The following is a 23,022-nucleotide window of genomic DNA, read 5'->3' as shown; positions in this document are numbered from 1 at the left end:
CCCGCGGCGTGCTCCGACCCCGCGCCGGCCCTCCGGCCCGGGCAGTCCGGGAGGGCGGCTCCGGCACGGGCGCCTCGGCCTGCTGGCGGCGGCGGGACGCTTCCCCGCCGAAAGCCCGGCAGCGCCGCGGCGGGGCTGCGCTCGGACCCGGGAGCACCCTGGGCCCAGCGCCCTCAGAGCCGCCAGGGGCTCCCAGACAGCCGCCCGCCGGGTCCCCGCGCTGAGGGCCTAGGGGCAGGCGCGGCCACGTGGCCCGTGACGTCAGGGCAGGAAGTGTTTGAGGAAGTGGCGCTGGGCTGGCTGGTTTAAGGTGCCCGCATTTTCATGTCTTCGGTGGGGGGGTGTCAGAGCCCCCCGTGTGGCCCCCCCGGCCCCCGCGCCCCCAGCCCCGGGGAGCCCGGCCCCCCGCCCCGCGTCCCCGCCGACAGGTGAGTCCCGCGGGCGGCGCAGGCCCCGGCCCCCCACAGACCCCGCGTCCGGGCGGGTGCTCGCTCGGGGGGCTCCCGCCTGTCTCCCCACCCCGGCCCTGAGAAGAGGCGTGGGCGGGAAGTCGGGGTTCCCGGCGCGCACGCGCTGTGCCGCTGCGGGTGGGGGTCGCGCGGGGCGGCCGGGCTGGCTGGGGACACGCGTGACCGCTTGGCGCCCGTGGCCGCTGTCCGGGGAGTGGCTGTGGGCGTGGAGCATCGCCTCCCTGGGGTGACTTTGGGGGTGGGAAAGACCCCAAACAGAGCGACCGCCCATATGACCCGGTTTCTGGACAAAAATGAAAATCAGTTCAGCTGTTCGTGCCCGCACTTTAACCTTTTGTGCCCCCACTCCACCCCAAATTCCTTACAGACTTAACAGGACGTCAGCATGAGCTGGTCGCCTTCGCTGCCCACCCAGACCTGCGGGGCCTGGGAAATGAAAGAACGCCTGGGAACTGGGGGCTTCGGAAACGTCATGCGCTGGCACAATCAGGTAGGGCTCCCGCAGCCTTGGCTCCACCCTGCTCTGCACGGATGGGGCCTCCCCTTGGCCGCGGCCTTCCGGAGGGAGCAGGGAGCGGGAAGGGGCAGTGGCCAAGCTCAGCGGACCCATCTAGACTTTGATCTCTGGGCCGTGTTGGCCGTGCCTCCTAAAGAAGTGTAGCCCCAAGTATATACTTTCAGTTCTGGAGCTATGCTGAGGTTAGGGTATTGCCTACCAGCGTACATGTACCGGTATGATCCACATTCTAAAACATACAGAGAGAACATTTTTAAGGATGAAAATAATCAAATACTTATTTACATTTGTATTTCTAAAGATTTATTTATTTATTTGGAAGGCAGAGTTACAGGGAGAGGTAGAGAGAGAGAGAGAGAGACAGGTCTTCCATCTGCTGGCCGCAACGGCCAGAGCTGGGCTGATCTGAAGCCAGGAGCTGGGGGCTTCTTCCAGATCTCCCATGTGGGTGCAGGGGCCCAAGGACTTGGGCCATCTACCTACTTTTCCAGGCCATAGCAGAGAGTTGGATTGGAAGAGGAACCGGTGGCCATATGGGATGCTGGCACTGTAGGCAGTAGCTTTAGCTGCTATGCCACAGCGCTGGCCCCTCAAATATTTATTATTGAAAAATTTATTAATACTTACAGTATTTGATAACTATGTCTTCCCACTGTTGCTAAGCACTGTACAGCACAAAACACACCGATTTGCATGACAGTGAGAATTATCAGATTGTTAATGAGTGAAAATTTTGTATTTCTGATGACTTTCACAGCTTGGAGTTGTTTGGGTTGACTTCTTTTTAGATCTGGTTAGAGTCTCATCGATTTTACCCCTTAGGTATCTGGCATGGGTTTCTCACAGGGCAAGTGTCAGTTCTGTCACATTTCTGTTTGCTTGTGAGGAAGTACATGCACTGGAATTCTCTTCAGCACTCTAAGCCCATGTTTGTTTTGTGAGCGTTGCATTCATAACACATTCCCTCATTCTGCCTAAGAGGGCCACAGGCGATCTGCACAAATCTCCACAGGCCCCGGGCCAGCCCAGGCCTTGGGGGAGGCCCACTTCCTCAGTCCCAGAAGGGCCACATGACGCTGATCTGAGAGGGTTGCTGTGCAGTTAATGCTAGAAAAGCTTGATTTATTTTTTATGTTTGTGGCTCCCAATTTGTAGGAGCCCTCAGTTACCACGTAGCTGCACTGGGCTCCCCACCACCGCAGTCCTGGAAGGGGATTTAATGCAAGAGCGGCTTTCAGCACTAAAGGCATGGCAGACTGCAAACCCTTTTTGTTTTGAAGATTTATTTTATTTATTTGAAAGACAGAGTTACAGAGAGAGGTAGACAGAGAGAGAGAGGTCTTCCATCCACTGGTTCACTCCTCAATTGGCCGCAACGGCTGGAACTGCGCCAATCCGAAGTCAGGAGCCAGGAGCTTCTTCCGGGTTTCCCCCGGGGGTGCCTGGGCCCAAGGACTTGGGCCATCTTCTACTGCTTTCCCAGGCCGTAGCAGAGAGCTGGACTGGAAGAGGAGCAGCTGGGACTAGAACAGGCGCCCATATGGGATGCCGGCACTTCAGGCCAGGGCATTAACCCGCTGCGCCACAGCACCCGCCCCAGATTGCAAACCCTTTTTGGGAGCCTGGCTGAGGCATGCAGAAAGGGTCATGGAGGCTGGAGGCTGGCCATATCCAGGTCACTCCAGGCAGGCATGGAAGACGTGTTCTGAGTCCTGTCGGTTCCACGAGGATGGAAGGACCCCTGGAGGAAGGAGACTGCCGGTCCGGGTGGTAGGCTTCTCACAGCCAGCTTGGAAACTGGGATTCCCACAAACCTATGACTGGGGAGGCCTCAGAAATGTAACCGTCTTAGACTAGTCCTGGTCACAGGACAGCCAGGGTCAGATTCTTCTCTGGCCTCCCTGTACCGGCCTGGGCTGCTTCTAGACGGGCTAGTTCAGAATCACCTTAACCAGAAACATCCTGAATTCCTTCAAAAAGGCGTTCCATGCGGGCGGACCATGTGCCCATCATCTCCAGCTCAGAACGGCCTCCCTGTGCCCCTGCTGGGAAAGCCGCTGCCAGATGGAGTTTGTTTCTGGCCTTACTGATTAGGGCCCAGGGATGTGTGTAGGGGTTAGTGCTCTCAGTTACCACCATCCAGGTCTTCCCTCGTTGTAAAAGCCTTAGTTGTCCGTAAGACCAACTCCCCAGAGTCCAGCACCCCTGTTGGCTCCCGCAGGCTGGTCTGCTGAGCGCTCTCTGTGGGACAAGCCTCCCTCTACTCAGTGCCTTCACATACATTCTGCTTATTCCTCCAGGAGCAGCTCTAGACCACTTCCTCTGTGAACCCGTCGTGGACTGCTTCATTCTGTGGGAATCGGTCCTTCCATTGAATTCTTTGTCACCACGCATTTGGGCATGCCTCATATCCTGCTTTTTTGTCTGTAGGAAGCTCTCAGTTCCAGTCTAGCTTTGCATTTCTTGCAATTCCTCCATAGCAACTGTGTTGTGTATGTGTTGGGTATACAAAATCTTTTCATTCAGTCAACCCATGTATATTTATTGAATGTCTACTATGGGTAGAATGGCAGAGAGGAGAAAGAGCCTTTAATCAACTAATTATACCTGTAAACTCCTAACTATGCTAAATGCAACTAGAGAGTGGGATCCAGTAGACACAGAGACCATAGACAGGGAGGTGGGATCAGCCAGGGGTTAGGAATTAGTGCTTGAGTTGAGACCCGACAGACTGATAGAAGTTAGCTGGGCAGAGGCTTAGGCTTAGTCTGTGCAGAGGCCCTGTGGAGCTGCAGCTGGTGGCAGATAGGTGGGTCTGGATGGCCAGTGTCACTGGAGGGAGGACCAGGTGAAGTTCAGTGAGAGTAGGAGGTGAAAGACTGTAGAACCTCATAGTTTAAACCAAGAGGGTTTTGTTTCGATCCAGAGAGAAATGGGACAATATTGGAAGGAAGTTCTAACTGTAGGGACAGATTGCAAGGACCCAGGCAGGCAGCAGGGTGCTGGGAAAATGTTTTAGCTCCCAGAAAAATGCCCTGGTTCTGTGCCAATTTTCATGGGGGTACCCACTCCCACCATGGCTGACTTCAAATCACCAACCAGCCCTCGCCAAATTCCTGGCTGTTGAACAGTGAGCTTCCAGGTGGCTGGTGCCAGCGAGGCCCCTTGCCAGTGAGTGGGAAGCACAGTGCTGAAGCTGGAGTAGTCCTAGTCAGAAAGCTGATGGTGGGAGTTGGGGGCGTTTTAGAAGATACTTTGGAGGTAAAATTAGCGGGGTTGCGGCCAAGAGAGGAGCTGAACACTTAAAAATCCTCAGAGAATGCTTGCCCAGGTCCCCAAGAATCTCTGCCATCCTCCTGGTGGTTCTCGGTCTGGGAGATCCCAAGGGCTGCGGGAGTATGTGGAGAGAGAGGTCTTTAATCAGGTCCAGGCCTGGAGACGGATACCCTCCTCCAGAGCCTCTTGAAGAAAGCGGCTGGGATCTGTCAGTGTCAACAGCAATGATTGCACTTCACAATGTACCTTCCCCGCAATACTCTATGTGCTGCATTGACAAAAAAAAGAAAAGAAAAGAAAAGAAAAAGAGTATATGTGGTTGGTTTGTTTGAAGAGAAATTACATGCCGGAGCCAAAGCGGCGGGCTCCTCAGTCGGAGAAGGGGTACCTAACCGTCAGACCCATCCTTTAGTGAGAACTTGGAATAATTAGGCAAGGTGGTTTCTGTGCTTTTTCTCCAGGCCTCACACTAACGCTGAAAGGAAGGAGTCTTGTCCTCATTCCCTTTGAGCTGAGGAAACTGAATGACAAGGAAGTCACATACATTGCCCAAGGGGCCGAGCGAGCGAGGGCTTAAAGGAGCGGGTTTGGAACCTGTATCTTTCTGCATCCCAGCCTCCTGCTTCCTCCTCTGTGGCTGGGGCTTCTCTGTAGTGGGGAAGCAAGGTGAGGAGCGCCTCTGGGACTTCAGTGTTTCTTAGGGATTCCTTTCATCTCCACCACCAAGCTGAGCCATTTTGAAGCGAGGAGGGACAAACAGTTCTTTGGAGGACCAAATATATGTCCTCCCTGTTGAGCAGAGAACTCCAAAGTGAGGAGTTCCCTGTGTCGGGTGGTGTACCGTGGGACCCCACCCCAGTTCCCCTGGTTTCTCTGCGTCTTCTTCCAAGCACCTCCCTTGAACCTCAGCCCAGGTGAGCACAAGCCGTTCGTCAGGCCCAGCCACGTAGGGTGGTAGTTTCAGTAAGACCTTGTAAACACAAAGGAAGAAGAAAAGGAGGTAACTTGAGTGGCCTCAGCCACAGCACCTTTTAGGAGTAGGGGGGGAAGATACATTTCTCAAACTTGCACAGACCTGGGTTCAAATCCTGGCTCCTTGACTTTGAGTGGCAGCTTTCCCGTGGACTGTGGTGGTACTTAAGATACCGATCCCCTCAACTCTGGATGCCCAGCGTGGCTGGCAGGCTGGGGGCCAGTGCCCTCCGGAAGCATCTGGAAATGTCCCGAGAGCCTTGCAGTTCATATTCTCTGCACTTTGATGTGAGAGGCCCTGTGGGGTATTTCTGAGAGTGAACGAGGCAATGCGCGTTCTGGCTGTTGGAAGGTGTTACTTATCTCTGCTGTGAAGTAGTACCAGCCTTCACTTGTCCCTTCCATGGGCAAGACCAAGTTCACTTCAGCTTATCTACAGGTGTGTGTGTGTTTCCAAGTCCTAAATAAGACTCTGATCCACTCGGTCAGTTTACTGAGAAGTTACTGAGCAGGCTCCTGAGCTCTGTGCCCCGTGTGCTTGGGCTCTGAGTCGGTGAAAGGAATGGTTAGGAATACATTAAACCTGAATCTAAGCACTAGGTTGTGTGGGCGTGATAGCGGCTGCCCTGTATGGAGAGTCCATGTGGGCCGGCTGTACCACGTCTTCCTTTCCGAACCTTCCGAGGGAAGAGAAGGCTCCCGCAGGAATGGAACTTGGAGCTTTAAAGGAGGTAGAGCTGGTGGCCCGAGAGGAAGAGAAGGCTGCGAGTCAGGACAGTGACACCAGTGTAGGACCAGGAAAAGGAAGGGATGCTGCTAGCATTTTCTCCGTGCTCACTCCACAGACACTGCATTTTAACCGCTGTCACTGAAGAGGTGGCGTCCTCCCTGCTCCTGGGCCAGGACCCCGTGACTCACATAAGCAGCTCAACCTTGACCTACTCGTCTCCTGAGCCGGCGCTCCTGACGCCTGTGCCCACAAGGTGTCTGGCACTGTAGGGAGCAGAGTTGGAGGCTCAGCCTGTCCCTGCTGGCTCTGAGAATGGGCAGGTGCCGTGAGCCAAGGGCTGCAAGGCTGCTCTAGAAGCTGGGAAAGGCAGGAAACAGGCTCTTCTCTGTTACTCCAGGAGGAACACAGCTTGCTGAGACGCCTGTCGGACGTCCAGTGTTCAGAACTAGAAGGAAATCAATCCGTGTTGTTTTAAGCCACCAAGTTCGTGCTCCTTTGTTAAATAGCAACAAGAGATGAATATACCATTCTGTGTTTTGAAGTTAAGTAGGTACAGAGTTTTTAGTATCTTGGCTTAGAGTCTCTCAGAGTCATCCTGAGGTAACAAACCGCGAGTCACAGCATCTTCTAAACCCTTGCTTATGATAACCTCCACGGGGAACGGAGGGAACCATGTTTCCTATCACAGCTTGGCCCGTCAGCCCTCTGTCCTACTAGGATGCCGCGGTGCAAGATCTGAGTGTCTTGGGAGACACACCTGCCTGACTGGAAGCAAGTGTGTGTAACGGGTCTCGGTGCATTTGCCACGACAGTGCCTGAGATGCAGTCATCTGGGATGCAGAGAAAGTTGTTCCTGGAGACCGGCAGGTCCAAGGTCCTGGCACCAGCGGCCGGTGACAGTCTTCTGGCAGTGGTGTCACTTGGTGGAGGCACAGGAGGGCCAAACTTGTAAAAAGGCATCAACCCTGCCCACCGCTGTGGCCTAATTTGCCTCTCAAAAGTTTGACTTCTTTGTAGGTTAACAGCGGCAGCTATGTTTGAGCTCAGTTTGGGAGGAACAGACATTCAAGCTGTAGTCAGTATCATCCTTCAGAGCTACTGTTGATGAAGCCACCGCAGAACTGGGCAGAAAGGTCTGAGTTTGAACACGCATGGGAAGTGAAAGTTGAAGCCAGATTCGATTGGTCTGAGAACAGACAGAGGCATTGGGAAGCCCACGGGGTAGAGGGTGCCGGGATTCGCAGTGTACAGCCGTCTGCACAGTGGTTGAACAAATGTCCTGTGATCTCTCTCTGAACCCTCGAGAAGTGTTAGCTGGGCTCCCACCAGAGGACACTTGTACAGTTGTGCTAATTGATTCAATAGCAACAGGAGTTAAAGTTTAAAAAAATTTAAACTTATTCCGAAGAGATTGTTCGTCCATTGGTTCACTCACCAAATCTTTGCGTCAGCTGAGACTGGGCTGGGCTGGAGCCAGGAGCCAGCAGCTCAACTCAGATCTCCCCAATGTGGGTAGCAAGGACCTAGGTACTTGAGCCATCCTCGGCTGTTTCCCTGTGTGTACGTAAGCAGGAAGTTGAAATGGAGAACTGAGTTGGGACTCAAACCCAGACACTCTCCTATAGGATACAGGTGCCCCAAACTGCACCTCAGCCACTGCACCCAGTGCCTGCCCCGGGATTTACAGTTGTCGAAAGGGGTCAGCTCTTCAGAGAGCCTCAGAATCAAAGACAGATATCAAGGTTACTAATAGACAAAGACAAGAAGAGAGTGAATGGTTAGCCAGGATGACTGCCCCAGGCTGGATACGGTCACAACGTGGGCAGGCTTTGGAAACACTGCCACGTGAACGATGCCTGTCACAAATGGGCACATACTGTATGATTCCATTTATATCACCAGAACAGGTGATTCTGTGGAGCCAGAGAGTGGACTGGTGGTTGCCAGGGGCTGGGGGAGGGGTTCAAGGAAATGGAGAGGGACCGCGGATGGGTATGGGCTTCTTTGGGGGGTAAGCAAGCATTGTACAGTTGACTGATTTTTGCCAGTACAACTCTTGAGTATACCAAAATCCATTGAGTTGCCTGCTTTAAATGGATGGATGTTTAGTACATGAATTATATTTCCATAGAGCTTTTTCTTCAACAGTAGGCACATGAGGTAACTGCTTGATGGAGAGCTTAACCAAAGCAATCTTAACCTTTAATAAAAGCAACTTCTAGCACTATCTCAGAGGTGTTCTCAGTGTCTGTCCTCTGGTACAGGAGCTGTAATGGTTAAGATACTTCCACCTTATTTCTGAAATTATTGCAAACCCATGGAAAGGATTTCTTTATTGATCAGTGACTCTGGTTGTGTTTGGAGATTTCCACTTTTCCTGTGTTTACTAGGTGAGTCCTTGCTCCTGTAGCAATCTTGGCCAGTTTGGTAACTACGAGGCTGGCATGCACTTGGCTGACACTCAGGTCTTGCTGTGTGTCTGATTCCCATTCAGTACTACAGCAGTTGCTGCACTTAACAAGAGCTAGGGTCCTTTTCAGCATGCATTTTTTGAACTCGGAAAATTGAGATTGCCAGCAGGGCCTCTAGGACATCTTTTAAGTGAGAACAGTAGAGTTTGGTACACCTTTGCAATTGTTCCCACTCTTTGGATTTACTGTAACGTCTTACAGGCTGTGGCCCTTGGAGATGTTCTTGCTGCAGGTGCATGGACTACACAGTTGTTGGCACTGCGGAGCTACGCTAGCTGCTGCCAGAGGCCGCTGCTGTCCCTCAGTGATGCCCCCAGCTTCTGCCTTTTGAGCAGGCCCGGGGCATAGTTGAGACTGCCCTTGTGGCAGACGGAGCTGCTCTGCCCGCTGCTGCAACAGTGTTGCCTCGTGGCCCTCCCTTTCTAGCTTGTCCCCCACCCCGGCTCCGTGGTGTACCTCAGGAGCCAGTCATGCGGTCAGTTATTCCTCCCAGAATTGTAAGCCGCCTTCTGTTCAGTTCAAGAAAGCGTGTAGAGGAGCCCATGAGGATGGACAAGTCTGTAATTGAACAAAGACAAGGGGAAGAAAGCCCTACTATTCTACAGCAAAAAGACCGATTGGGAGATACATGCAGTGTCGGGTGGCAGAGTTGCGGGAGAGGGGCCAGAAACATGGGTTGGAGCCGAGCGTGGGAAGGTTTCCCATGACAAGAGGACCTGTGGGATGTGGAGGTGCGCTGCCAGGTGTTCATCTTCATGACAGCCCTGAAAGGTGCGTGGAGAAACTGAGTCAGACCACCGCTGGAATGTGCGGCATCCGAGTGTGGTCTGTGCCTGCTCAGTGAACGTGCCATGTAATGCTTTCTAGGTCAGGGCGGTCACATGCTAGCGGTGTGGTGTGCTCAACCTCCGGGCCCCAGCCGGTGCGCGGAGGGGCTGATCCGTCTGGCAGGAATGGCCACCGGGGTTGCAGAGCGAGGCCCCGGAAGCTTAGATTCTGGGTGGGTGGAAGTGAGGCAGCAGGAAGGGCAGGTCGGGTGAGGGGTGAGGGAGCAGCCTGACTGGCAGGGGCCCTCCCGTGAGGCCTGGGAGCCACTCCCGCGTAGCTCGCTTGCTCGTGCTCCGGTGCTCTCTCTGCATTGGCTGTTCATTGTGCCGGTTCCCAACGTTCTCTTTCGACAGGAGACAGGCGAGCAGATCGCCATCAAGCAGTGCCGGCAGGAGCTGAGCCCGCGGAACCGAGAGCGCTGGTGTCTGGAGATCCAGATCATGAGAAGGTGAGGGCCTGGGCCGCCAGACAGCTGTGGTGGAGTGGCCTCTAGGGACCCCAGTGTGGATCTGGAGCAACGGCCCCATTGCTGCGTGTGGCAGAGTTGTGCCTCTCACTCCTCCAGCTGGGTGCCAGCCAGGCTGTGTGGATGGGTGACTCCTCCTCTTCCTCTTTTTTTTGAAGGTTGGTTTTTTTATTTGAGAGCCAGCATTACAGAGAGAGAGATCCTCCATCTGCTGGTTCACTCCCTCAATGGCTGCAATGGCCAGGGGTGGGCCAAGCCAAAGCCAGGAGTCAGGAGCTTCATCTGGGTCTCCCACATGAGTGCAGGGGCCTAAACACTCGGACCATCTTCTGCTGCTTTTCCCAGGCCATTAATAGGAACTGGATCAGGAGTGGAGCAGCTGGGACGTGAACTGGCACCCATACGGGATGCCGGTGTCACACGGGGTAGCTTTACCCACTGTGCCAGAATGCTGTCCCCAGTGACTCCACTCCTCCTCACGATGGTGGGAAGAGTAGCAGTTTAAGTCTACACTGGGTCTTTTGGTCGGTTTTATTTGTTATACTTTGGCAGAAGATCCTTGTGTTTCAAGGAGGGGTGCAGCTCCCCAGTGCTGTGGCACTGCTGTTGGGATTTACTCTCCAGGGTGCAGGCAGGGTGTGGCGATCCACTTGATGGGTGCTGTCCCCCGGCTAGTGAAGCGTTTGGGCGGACCCCTGAGAGCCAGCCTAGAAGACGTCAAACAGGTGCTCACTCTGCCGAGCTGGCAGACCAGGTGCCCCTGGCCTGCGTGCCCACGTTTGGAAGTGCTCCCCTGCTCTGTCTCCAAAGCAGGCTCAGTTACACCTGCACTCAGGTCTTGACCTCCTGCTGCTGCAAGTGGAGTAGCCGGGCAGACTCTGAGATACACTGTGCGTTTCTGGACAGGCGTCTCCTCTGTTGATTGCTGAGGGCTCTCCTAAGGTAGACTTGGCTGTCGTGGAGGGAGGGAGGAGTGGGTGAGCCGAGCCTGGGGTCTGCCCTCATTGGTTTCTCCTCCTTCCTAGGCTGAACCACCCCAACGTGGTGGCCGCCCGGGATGTCCCCGAGGGGATGCAGAACTTGGCGCCCAACGACCTGCCCCTGCTGGCCATGGAGTACTGCCAAGGAGGAGACCTCCGCAAGGTGGGACGCGGAGGGGCTGCCCCGGCAGGCAGTGCCCGCACGGCCGTGCCCACGTTGGGGTGACGTGGGTGGAGTCAGAGGCTGAGTCAGAGGCTGTTAGGACAGCGACAGGGAAGGGCTTGCCGTGCGTTCTGCGCTGTGATCAGGGCGATGGGGAAAGGCTGGCTGCGCTCCAGAGTAAACGTTTCCTCCCTTGTGCGCTGGGGCCATTCGGTCTCAGTGGCAGCGTCGCCACTGTCCTTATTAGGAGGGCTTGGCCTCCACAGATGTGGAGCACCACACACAGTCACCAGGCGTAGCAGGAAGGGAACTGGCTTAGTTAGTAATCGGGCAGCTGGGCTGGGGCTACGGCTCCCCCACTGACGCACCTGCTGGGTTTTGCCTTCCTCCTCACCACCTCGGCTTCTCTTCCCTGAGTTCAGGGTGGGCAGAGGCAGCCTTCCCAGTCGCAGGGATGGTTCTGTGTGCCAAGTTCCCAGGGCATTTCTAAGACAGTCCCTCGCTTGATTCCTAACCACCCTGTGACGCTCGTGCAGCTAGGGTCCTGTGTTACCAGTGGGTGTCATGGCCCGGAGAGGTCAAGCCGACTATCAGACCTCACACAGCTTCAGGAGCAGTGTTTGGGCCACAGTGCTGAGTCCCACCGCAGGCCCTCTCTCCGTCTGGGAAACTGAGCAGTGCCACACCGATTTACGAAAATGAAAGCTCTGATGAGAGTGTGTGTGAGAGTGTGTATGTATGAGTGTATGTGTAAGTGTGTACACGAGTTTGTGTATATGTGCATTTGTGTGAGAGTGTGTGTATGTGCGTATGAGTGTGCGTTTATGTGAGTGTGTGAGTGTATGTGTGTGTGTTCACGAATGTGTGTGTATGAGTGTGTGTATGTGTGTATGAGTGTGTGTTTATGTGAGTGTATGAATGAGTATATGAGTGTGTGTGGATGTGAGTGTGTGTGTGTTCACGAATGAGTGTATGAGTGTATGAGTGTGTGTTTATGTGAGTGTATGAGTGTATGTTCATGAATGTGAGTGTATGAGTGTGAGTGTATGAGTGTGTGGATGTGAGTGTATGAGTGTGTGTTCACGAATGTGAGTGTATGAGTGTGCGTGGATGTGAGTGTGTGAGTGTGTGTTCACGAGTGAGTGTATGAGTGTGTGTATGAGTGTGTGTTTATGTGAGTGTATGAGTGTATGAGTGTGAGTGTATGAGTGCGTGGATGTGAGTGTATGAGTGTGTGTTCACACAGGTGAGCCTGTGAGTGTGTGTATGTGTGTGAGTGCAGCTCCTCTCCCCTCTTCACTCTGCAAGGCCCTGATGCTGGGGGCCAGTAATGCCCGTGCACTTGACTGTCTTCACCTGGAAGTTTCCCAGATTCCTCTCATGTGCTATTTTCATTTCTGTTTCTATTCTGGGCCTTTCCAGCTTCTTCTTTTTTTTTTTTTTTTGAAAGGAAAATTTCCATGAGGGTTGTGCACAACTTTCTCCTGCGGTGGGCGGTGGGCAGTGTCACGGCAGGATGTGAGCGCTCTCTGGCATGACCTCTGAGCAAGGGACTGATAAGCGATGAGAAATGGGGAGCCTTATTTTCCTAACCTTTGACAGTCATCGGGTTCCTGCCTGCGGTGGCAGAGATAAAGGCATGCTGCTCTCGAGTGGGCAGTCGGTGGGCTGGGCAGGACGACGGAGGGCTTTGCAGTCAGGCAGAGGCAGCAGGCAGCCAGTGGGCCAGGGAGGGGACGATGGGGACTTCAACGTGATTGACCCGGTGTGGGCTGCGGGGTGACCCCGGGAGGCAGGAAGCGATGGCGTCTTCGGTCCCTGCTGTCACTCAGAAGGCCACTGCTGCTAGAACGCTTGATCAGTTGTTCCATTTGTTCAAACCAAGTAGCCTTTCTGAAAAAGTTCAGAATCTCTGACCTTGGGCACAGGGAAATGAGCAGATGTGCAAGTCAGAACAGACCTGGAAGTTGGGTCTGTGCCCGAGCAGGTAGAGGTGAGTCCGAGCCTCAGCCGGGAGGTGGCTTTCTCTGTCGTCTCCATCCCATGCCAGCTCCCAGCAGCACGTTGAGCCCCTTGGTAAGATGAGAGGCCAGGAGAGCCGGGGGATTCATGTCCGGCTCTGCCCTCCGATGGCCCAGTGAGCTGGCAGGTATCTGACCCCTCTCGTCTCTTGTTTTCTAACTCTGACGCGGGAACCGCCGTTGCCTCATGCTGGCCCGGAGGGTTAACTGAACGCCTGCAGGGATGAAGCTTCCCTGAGCTAAGCCGTGCACATGGCAGCTGGTGCCGGGCACGTTGCAAGTGTTCCTGAGCTGCTCTCGGCTTTGATCGTCACCGTGCGTGGCGAGGTGACAGGGAAGTGGTCAGAGGATGTTGTCCAGTGGCTGCCTGCCTGCCTCCTCAGGGGGCTCTGCAGGGCAGGGAATCGGGGGGGTGGGGGTGGGGGGGGCAGGGCCTGGACTCTGGTCCACTTCGCGGCCGGGAGACTGGAGAATGCCTCGTCCCAGGGTGGCTCTGACACCTGCAGCCAGGGCCAGCCGACCGAGGACGAGAGTTCTCCCTGCTGCTTCCCCCTCCTCCTCAGGCCGATTCCTGCCAGCCCCGCTGCCCAGGCCTCCTCCGGGCGGGGGTCTCAGTGCCCATGTCCAGGGTCGGCCCTCAGCCCGCTGGCTGCGAGGGAGGCATGTGACCGGCTGCTCTGACACCTGTTTCCACCCTCTCCACAGTACCTGAACCAGTTTGAGAACTGCTGCGGCCTGCGGGAAGGAGCCATCCTCACCTTGCTGAGCGACATTGGTAAATCCCAGCCCTGGGAGGCAGGCCGCACCTTTCCAGGAGAGAGTGTGGCGCCCCTGTGAGTGCCTGCCGAGCACAGGAGGGAGACATTTTTGGTCCTTTGACCTTTAGAGAGGGTGGGGATGGGGGCCGAGGGGGCCCTGCTGGAGTGGGGAGGTCAGCAAGGGGTGGCCGGGCAGACGCTGCACTCAAATAGCATCCCCTTCCTTCCTGGCCAGTCATGAGGTGAATTATGATGAACACGGAGTACCAGATTTCCTTCCCCATTAGAAAGCTCCCCTCCCTGCTTTTCCTGGAATGGCCCGCGGTGGAATCGGTTGTCATCTGAAGGATTTTGTCCCCTGGCAATGAATTTTTCCACTGCCACGTAGGTGGTTCTTTGCCAACCACAAGCGGAGGAAAAACCGCCCTCGTTCCATCCCTTGACGCTGTTGGCGTCCTCACATGAGTGTCCACCTCACTGTCCGAGAAGGCCAGGCTGGCTGCAGTGACCTGCAGAGCAGAGGTCACGTTGGAGTCTCCTAGAGCTGGGCCCACTCCGGAGGGGACCCGGGCACTCTGAGTCGGCACGCGGTTCCTGCCTGGAGCGTCAGAGCACAGAGAGCCTTGCTGAGCTGTGTGTTCTTAAAAAAAGAAGAGTAATCCCCAGGGTTGTTGGCGTGAGTCGCTGTGATCTAAGGTTTAGATTTGCCCTAGAGTTTATCTTTGAATATTTGCCCCTGCCCCATCCCGGTCTCTGGAGATTGGCACCATTTTCATCTCTTCCACCCTCCATCTTTTGAAGCTGTATATATAAACTTTTTTTTTTTTGTCTGCTTGAACTTTTTTGGGGGTTGTGGGGGTATTGTCAAATAGGAAAGTTGAAAGAGTTAGGCCCATGTAGGTCCCCTGGAGACCCTCTGTCTGCCTCGAGGACTAATCCCTAGGTCAGGAATCCACTTGTTCCCTGGAGAGCCTGCCACAGGGCTCACCCCATGCAACCTACGCTTGGGTGGTTTCTTGATTTTATCTCAGGGGCCAGATTACCTGATTGTTCTCCATTTTGTTGGGTAGAAGACAGGTTAGCGGGTTGGGAAATATTCTTTTGTTCTTTGTGGGCAGCTTTTATTGTGTGTCTGATTAGTTTGTCAAGTGTGGTTTTTTCCTTTGGTCTTAATCTCGCAGACATTTTCCTTTCTCTTACTGGATATTTACACATTTAGTAAGTAGTTACTAAGGAACTCTTTACATTATTGGCTCAAGTACCTGTCTACTTCTTCATACAGCTTTGTCCTTTCTCAGGTAATCCCCTACTTATACTGATAGGGCATCTCTTTGTTATGTGTTCTTTTGGTCTGGGTATACTTTTGTAGAAAAAAAAAAAAACAGCTGTATTATTTATTTGAGAGAGGGAGCGCTCCCATCTGCCACCTTCCTCAGATGCTCACAACAGCTGGGGCTGGGGCAGGCCAAAGCCAAGAACTCAATCCAGGTCTCCCACGTGGGTGGCAGGACCCAGAACTTGAGCCATCACCACTGCCTCCCAGGGTGTGCGTCAGCAGGAAGCTGGAGTCACGTGCAGAGTTTTATTTATTTATTTATTTGATTCCAGAGGCAGAGTGACAGCAGAGAGAGGGAAAGACAGAGGGGTCTTCCTTCCGCTGGTTCACTCCCCAAATGGCTGCGATGGCCGGAGCTGCGCCGATCCGAAGCCAGGAGTCAGGAGCTTCCAGACCTGGGTGCAGGGCCCAAGCACATGGGCCATCCTCCATTGCTTTCCCCAGGCCATTAGCAGAGAGCTGGATCAGAAGAGGAACAGCTGGGCCTTGAACTGGCACCCATATGGGATGCCGGTGCCGCAGGCGGAGGCTTAGCCTGCAGAGCTACAGGCACTGGCCCTGTGTGGTAGCTTTTGTGCTATTCAAGTTTCACGTGTATACTTTGTACATAAATCAGAATAATGAAGGCAGAGAAGCTCTTGGGTACTTTTGTGGCACAACCCTTCTATAGGTGCATGACCATTAAATTTTTTTAATGAATGAAGTATTTTTTTAAAATATTTATTTTTACCTACTTGAAAGGCAAAGCTAGAGAGAGAGAGAAATCTTTTATCCGCTGGTTCACTCCCCAAATGCTTGAAGCACCCGAGGCTGGGCCAGACTGAAGCCCAGGAGCCAGAAGCTCCATCTGGGTCTCCCATGTGGGGGACAGGGGCCCAAGCACTTGAACCATCATCTCCTACATCCCATGGTGTATTTGCAGGAAGCCGGATTAGAAGAAGCCAAGGAGGGCCGGCGCCGTGGCTCACTTGGCTAATGCTTCGCCTGCGGCACTGGCACCCGGGTTCTAGTCCCAGTTGGGGCACTGGATTCTGTCCTGGTTGCTCCACTTCCAGTCCAGCTCTCTGCTGTGGCCCGGGAGTGCAGTGGAGGATGGCCCAGGTGCTTGGGCCCTGCACCCACATGGGAGACCAGGAAGGGGCATCTGGCCCTTGGCTTTGGATCGGCACAGTGCGCCGGACGTGGTGGCCATTTGGAGGGTGAACCGGCGGAGGGAGGACAGTGCGCCGGACGTGGTGGCCATTTGGGGGTGAACCGGCAGAGGGAGGACCTTTCTCTGTCTCTGTCTCTCTCTCACTGTCTAACTCTGCCTGTCAAAAAGAAGCCAAGGAGCCAGAACTCAAACCTGCCCTCAGATACTTGATGCAGGCATCCCAAGTGGTGGCCTTAACCCACCACTCCATGGCGTCCACCCTGAATATTAAATTCTTTGAGCTGGCGATTCTGTCTTTTCTTTCTGTGACTGCATATTGGAAACAATTCGACTTTGAAGTACTAGCGTACTAAAATTAAACTTACCCACCCCCCTTTTTTCTTTTGAGAGAGAGAGAGAAAAAAAAAAAAACTCGCATCCTCTGGTTCACTCCTTACGTGCCTGCAGTGGTTGAAGTTGGCCAGGCCAAAGCCAGATTCCAGGACCTCAGTTGAGGTCTCCCATGAGAATGGCAGAGACCCAATTCCTGTAGCCTCCCAGGATCTGTCTGCATTAGCAAGAAAACCGGACTGAGGAGCCAGAGCTGGGCATCAAACCCTGATGCTCCCACGTGAGATGCCACATTCAATTAACATTCCCCAGTCAAGGACAGCTCTTCCGCCTATCGGCAGTGTGACGTAATCTTTCAGAACATCCGTTTTATTAGCTGTAAAGGGGGAACGTGACCTCATCAGACTTGTCAGCGGGGCAAAAGGAGGTGATGCACATGTAGCGCTGCACAGTTTAGTCCGGGCAGAGCGTACAGTTAGCAGATGTTCACTCCTCTCATTTCCTTCCCCCCTCAGCTCCTCGTTTGCGTTAGGACCCGAGGTTGGGCCCAGGGAACCAGACAGGTGGTTGTCTTGTAAGTCCTCTTCCTGGAAGTGGCCCACCTCCCTCAGGCCCCGCCCACCTCACTGCCTGTGGACGTGGTCACAACCCCCGGTTGTGTGGTGGCTGTTGAGGTTGCCGATAAGCTTGGATCCTCCTTGTATTCCTTTTTTTTTTTTTAAATTTCTGAACAAGAGCCATCAAATTTATTTTTTTTTTTTGCAAGAACCCCGTGACCGAGTCAGAGTTCAAAAGCTTTCATGGAGCCCATCTAATATAACTCGTTTGTGTTTTGAAACATTTCCTGAGCATATTTTGTTCCCGTTTGTCCCAAGTGCTGGCCCCGCCGTGCCCTTTGTTGGAGTCGCCGCTGCTGCTGTTCTCTGCCAGGTTGACTTCAGAGAAGTGGCAGAGCCACGCCCTCGGCCTCTGGGTCCTAATTCACTGGCTTCTCTCCTGCTTCGACCTCTTGGCCTCTGACCTCCCAGAGACGCGCACTGGGCGCAGCCTCCAGGCAGCAGGCACACGTAGGATTTTGGCAGTGAATGTTAAGGGGCCAGGAAGATACTGCAGAGTCCACAGGAGGCAGCAGGCCAAGGCCTGGCGAGCCCCTGGAGAGCCTCCTGCCCCCGAAGCCAGGACGAAGTCAGACCCTTGCACTCACACCGGGGGGCAGGTGCAGAGGCAGCTGGAAGTGATTCGGACTTCCTCACTATGTGACCCCTCAGATAGCTCAGGGAAGTCAGGTAGAAGTGGACTCCTGTCTGTAGTCTGGCTTCGGAAACGTTGCCGCGTGTCCCCTCCTGCCAGTGGAGGAGCCGATTCCGGAGCAGTCGAGTGGCCGTTTGCTGCTGCCTGCAAGGTGGGGTCGTGCCAGTGCCAAGGCCAGCCGGGCAGTCTCCGTGGCCGTATTGGGTCTGAATCAGTTCTCCGCGGGCCTGCAGGTGGCCGCTTTGCTGTGCTGGCTGACCGTAGGGTTCCCTGAACCTCAGGAGCCGCCCCGCCTCCCCCATTTTTGTCTGTTCTCCATTCATCCTCTGAGTCATCGTGTCTCTGTCTTCTGTCGGAGTTGCTCGCAGCAGCTGTCCAGGACGTGAGCATCAGAGCAGTGAGGATTTCGGCTGGATTCCAGATGCAGGCTTCTGTCATTGTGGGTTTTCATGCTTGTTCTACAGAACACATCTGCTGACTGCACTGTTGATTTTAAGGAAAGATGATGATCTTGGCCTCAGATCATTTGTAGATAGGATGTTGGAAAACGTAAGTGACCAGGTTAGTAAATACAGCGATGAAGGAGACAGCTGGCTTTCGGTCCTGGCTTCTCTGCGTTGAGGCTCTGTACCCTTGGGTAACACACGGAACTGTGCAGGCCTGTGTGTGCTTGACTTTAAATCAGGGATTTGGACCTCAGAGATCACCCTCTGCCATCTCCACTGTTCAGGTAGCCTGTTTTATGTTTGAAAGGCAGAGTGACAGGGAGGAGGTGGGGAGAGATCTTCTGTCTGCTGGTTTACTCCCCAGATGGCTACACAGCCGAGTCTAGACCAGGCAGAAGCCAGGAACCAGCAACTCCATCCTGGTCTCCCACATGGGTGGCAGGGACCCAAAGACGTCAGCCGTCCTCCGCTCGTTCCCAGGTGCGTGAGCAGGAAGCCGGATTAGAAGCAGAATGCTAGGACGTGAACTGGTGCTCTGATTCGGGATGCCATTGTCGCAGGGGGTAGCTTAACCCGCTGTGTCCTAACGCTGGCCCTCAGCCATTGTGAACAAGGCTGCCCCAGAAGCTTTTTGATGTCGTCTAGCTGATCAGGCCTGACCGCCGCCCACGGACTGGTGTGCTTCATCTTGGCTGGAGCTTTGACTTCCTGCTTTCTTTTATTCCTCTGCTATCCCCTCACCCGTTCTGCAGCCCTCCGGTGTGTCGTCTGCCAGGCCATGCCGTGGCATCCTTACCAACCACATCATTTCCCAGAATACGGACATCCAACCCTGGTCTCCATCCCAATTGCTACGTGCATTTTTACAGGTTATTTCTCCCAAAGTCACTTCCGAATGAATGTCCTAGACTTGTTCTGAAGCCTCACCCCTTTCTGGCCTCCCCTCTGTGTTACTAGACACGTCGCTCAGGTAGAAGTGTCCGTTTGGAATCTTATCTCTTCTTGGAATCTGACCCTAGTCTTGCTCCACGCTCTTCCAGTAAATCTCCAGGGCTGAGTGTTTGGGCTGGAGGTTCAGATGGTGGTTAAGGTGCCTCCATCCCACAGTGGAGGGCCTAGGTTTGATGGATGGCTCTCTTTCTGACTTCATCTGCCTGCTAATACAGACCCCAGGAGGGTTTCAAGTGCTGGGTCCCTACCATCTCCTCTTTGCAAAATACAGTTTATTTTATTATTTTTTTTTTAAGATTTATTTGTTTATTTGAAAGGCAGAGTGGCAGAGAGTAAGAGAGGGCTCTACCATCTGCTGGTTCACTCCGCAAATGGCCGTAACGGCCAGAGCTGGACCAATCCGAAGCCTGGAGCTAGACACTTCTTTTGGGTCTCCCACGTGGGTGCAGGGGCCCAAGGACTCGGCCATCTTCTACTGCTTTCCCAGGCCATAGCAGAGAGCTGGATCAGAGGTGGAGCAGCTAGGACTTGAACCAGCACCCATATGGGATGCCAGCTACGCCACAGTGCCGGCCCCAAAATAAAGTTTATTTTTAGAGTTTCCAAATCCATTCAGGCATCCTTTGTGTTGCATAGCCCATATTCCCTGTGTATTTCCACTACCTCTACTAATTTCATTGTCATGGGAAGTCACCGTGATGCCCTCTCCTACCTGGCCTTCTTTTCTACCTCCCATGTGTCTGACAGCACACGGTCATCATAGTCCACTGGCAGATAAGGCCAAGCCTCTTAGCCTTGCGTGGTCCCTATGTGCCATGGCCTCCCTCGCGTGTCCCTGTTTCTCACTCTCTTGAGTCCTTTGTGGAATTCTTCCGCCCCTGGTTTGACACTTACACTGTTGACGTGGTTGTGTGATCTCTGCCTCTCCCTTGGCAGTAAGGGCTGACCTGTGTTGAGGCCAGTCACCTGCAGCATTTACGCAGTGAGTGAGGAAGATGCTTCCACAGTGCCTGGCAAACGAGGTACTTCCCGGTGTCTCTTCGAGTGAGTGAGGGGATGAATTGTGTGCTTTCCTCTTAGTACTTCGTGCCGCTCCCGTGCTGCCTTGCTGGTTAGCCAGAGACCGTTCTAACAAGAACACCTGAGCAAGCTCAGCCTCTCTCCGCGTGTCCGCGGCTGACCTGCCAGTCTTGTTTTTTGGGAAAATCCAATGACACGTGGCTGGCATGGAGTAGGCACGCAGTCCATTTTCACGAAGTGAATGCACACCTGTGTGCCCTTCCTGTTCCCTGGTGGCGTGGGCCACCAGTTGGTGACTTTGTTTCTCTCTTGTCTCATCTCGTCTCAACTTTTTGGTCTTCTCTTCTCTATGGAATGCATTGCAAACTTTTCGTTCTCCAGGGAGCTTGGTCATCCCTTTAAACTTTGTAGTGTGGTCCATGGGAAGTCCACGTGGAAGTCTGGCCACTCCCCTCTGCTCCCTGATTGGTGGTTTGTCAGCTGAACACAAGCAAGGGCTGTGGCTGGAGTTCCACTTCATCAGTAGGTTTCATAGGACTCTCGTGGCCTTCAGTTGTGTAAGTTCTTCAGAAGGCTCATGGAAACTGCATATTATATATATATAAAAAAAAAAACCTCTGCATGGATTTCACTGTTTTTCTTTTCGCACCAAATTATCTTTTCATTCCCCCTTTTCCGCACACTTTTTGAAGTGTCTTTGTAGTTGTGTCTGCCTCAGGATCCAGGGGAAAATGGTAAGTGCCGGGGCGCTGTTGCTGGTGAGACTCACAGGAGGAAGTTGTTTTCCCGTGGCAGGTCTTTCATTTGAACCCTGTCCGTGCAGTTAACAGTCCCGGGAAACGCCAGCGTATGGTTTGAAAGTTTGCACAGGGGGCAGCATTTGGTGCACGCCTGGCACGCCCACATTCCGTATCAGAGTGCCTGGGTTCATGTCCCAGCTCTGCTCCTGATGCTAGCACTGTGCACACTGGGAGGCAGCAGGTGATGGCTCAGATCCTCGGATTCCTGCTGCCCACATGAGAGAGCTGGGTTGAGTTCTCAGCTCCTGACTTCTGTCTGGCCCAGTCCCAGTGTTGTGGGCATTTGAGGAGTGAACCAGCAGACGTGGGGTCTCTCTCTCTCTTCCCTCCTCTCCTTCCAGCTTTCAAATAAATAAAAATTTGAAAGTTTGAACAGGGTAAATGCTTATTTTTTTAAAAAAAAAATTATTTGAAAAAAATACTTATTTATCCAGATTTCCACATGGGTGCAGGGGCCCAAGCACTTAGGTCATCTACTGCTCCTTTCCCAGCTGCATTAGCAGGGAGCTGGATTGGAAGTAGAACAGCCAGGACTTGAACCGGCACCCATATGGATGCCAGCACTGGAGGCAGAGGCGTAACATTGTACACCACAGAGCTGTCCTCCAAAAGGTTGGTCTTTACGGTGAATACAGCTGCAGATAAGGAGTGGAGTTTTGGGGGCACGTGGAAGGCAGTGGGTCCTTTACTCCTTCCAGACATACCTCGGAGCTACTGTGTCGCTTTAGGAAGGAAAAGAAAAGGAGTAACCACGGACTGTTGGAACTATACGGTCCAGGCAGACGTAAATAGAAGCTTGGCTTAGCTCTTCTGATTTGACTTTCCAATGCGGCTTTAGGACGTGTGTGGCTGCAGGTCTCTCCAGAGCGTGTTTGCTTTTCCACTGTCCTGCCCAGGGCCCTCTGTCGCTGAGACTGGCTCCCAGGCCCCGCGGCACTGCCTCTCACTGGGCTTGCCTGGCTGTGTCCTCATTGTCGCTGGAGAGACAGACACAGAGAATGCACACGCGGGATTAAACCTCTCAGTGTTGTGGCTGCTTTTGCTTCTTTCTTTTATTTAAAACAAAAAGCAGGTAATGCCCGTAACTCAGTAGTACAGTACTGATATCCGAGGCCAAAAATAATAAATAAATTTTAAGAGTTACCTGTTATAATGTGGGTGTGCTGTAGTGTGTTCATCCAGTCAGTGATGGTCGAATTTCAGTTCGTTTCTGGTTATTTCACTCCAAGCTTTGCAGCAAGTATCCTCACATGGGTGTTACACAGGAAGTGGCCTTACACGTATGTTAGGATGCTTTGGTTTCATAAGTTAGATTCCCATAGCCGGAAATAGTGGGCCAAACAGTACATTTAATCGATGTTGCCTGACTACTTTTCCAGAAAATATTCATTGATTTTTTTTACTGCCCCCAGCAATGTGGAGTGCCCGTTGTTTGTCATTTGGAATTCCGTCCTCCGGCAGCTGGCTCTCTCCCTGGTATGGCAGAGCCTTCTGGCTTGGTGGATGAATTGCAGGGTTTTTTCCCCCCAGTCCTTTTGGCTTTAGGCTTTAGGAATATTTTTTTTTTTCATCCAAAACTTCTTTTTAAAGATTTATTTATTTATTTGAAAGGCAGAGCTACAGAGAGGTCTTCCATCTGCTGGTTTACTCCCCAGATAGCCACAACGGCTGGAGCTGCGCTGATCTGAAGCCAGGAGCTTCTTCTGGGTCTCCCATGCAGGTGCAGGAGCCCAAGGACTTGGGCCATCTTCCACTGCTTTCCCAGGCCACAGCAGGGAGCTGGATTGGAAGTGGAGCAGCCAGGACTCGAACCAGCACCTGTATGGGATGCCAGCACTGCAGGTGGCGGCTTTACCCACTATGCCACAGTGCTGGCCCCCAGCATAGACTTCTGAAAGCTTCTTAGATAATTTTTATACTTATGTCACATAGTTTTCTTCACAAAGCGTGATTCTTTCTTTTTTACCCCATGGTGTTTTTAGTTTTTGTTGCTACTGTGAGTGGATTTTTTTTTTTTTTCCCTTTTCTGTTTCAACTAGATGCAGTTGACAGAGAGAAAAGCTGTTGACTTCTGTGTGCTTAT

General features: G+C 53.3%; 1 protein-coding gene across 3 annotated transcripts in view; it reads left to right on the top strand.

The window, feature by feature from the left end:
- Positions 1-291: 291 nt before the first annotated feature.
- Positions 292-23,022, top strand: part of IKBKB (inhibitor of nuclear factor kappa B kinase subunit beta) — a 44,060-nt gene continuing 21,329 nt past the window's right edge. The window contains exons 1-5 of one of the 3 annotated variants that reach the window (XM_062213672.1): positions 292-310; positions 838-960; positions 9,618-9,712; positions 10,756-10,873; positions 13,600-13,669. In XM_062213672.1, the coding sequence (XP_062069656.1) occupies positions 856-960; positions 9,618-9,712; positions 10,756-10,873; positions 13,600-13,669 (388 nt within the window). In that variant the 5' untranslated portion in view covers positions 292-310; positions 838-855. Of the gene's footprint in view, positions 311-364; positions 429-837; positions 961-9,617; positions 9,713-10,630; positions 10,673-10,755; positions 10,874-13,599; positions 13,670-23,022 lie in introns of those variants that run through there. The other 2 variants (XM_062213671.1, XM_062213673.1) reach the window with 2 other exon arrangements.

Source organism: Lepus europaeus, chromosome 16, assembly GCF_033115175.1.
Source record: "Lepus europaeus isolate LE1 chromosome 16, mLepTim1.pri, whole genome shotgun sequence".
Lineage (NCBI taxonomy): Eukaryota > Metazoa > Chordata > Mammalia > Lagomorpha > Leporidae > Lepus > Lepus europaeus.
The sequence above is the reverse complement of the archived record's forward strand: the minus strand, read 5'-3'. Positions and strand labels throughout refer to the sequence as shown.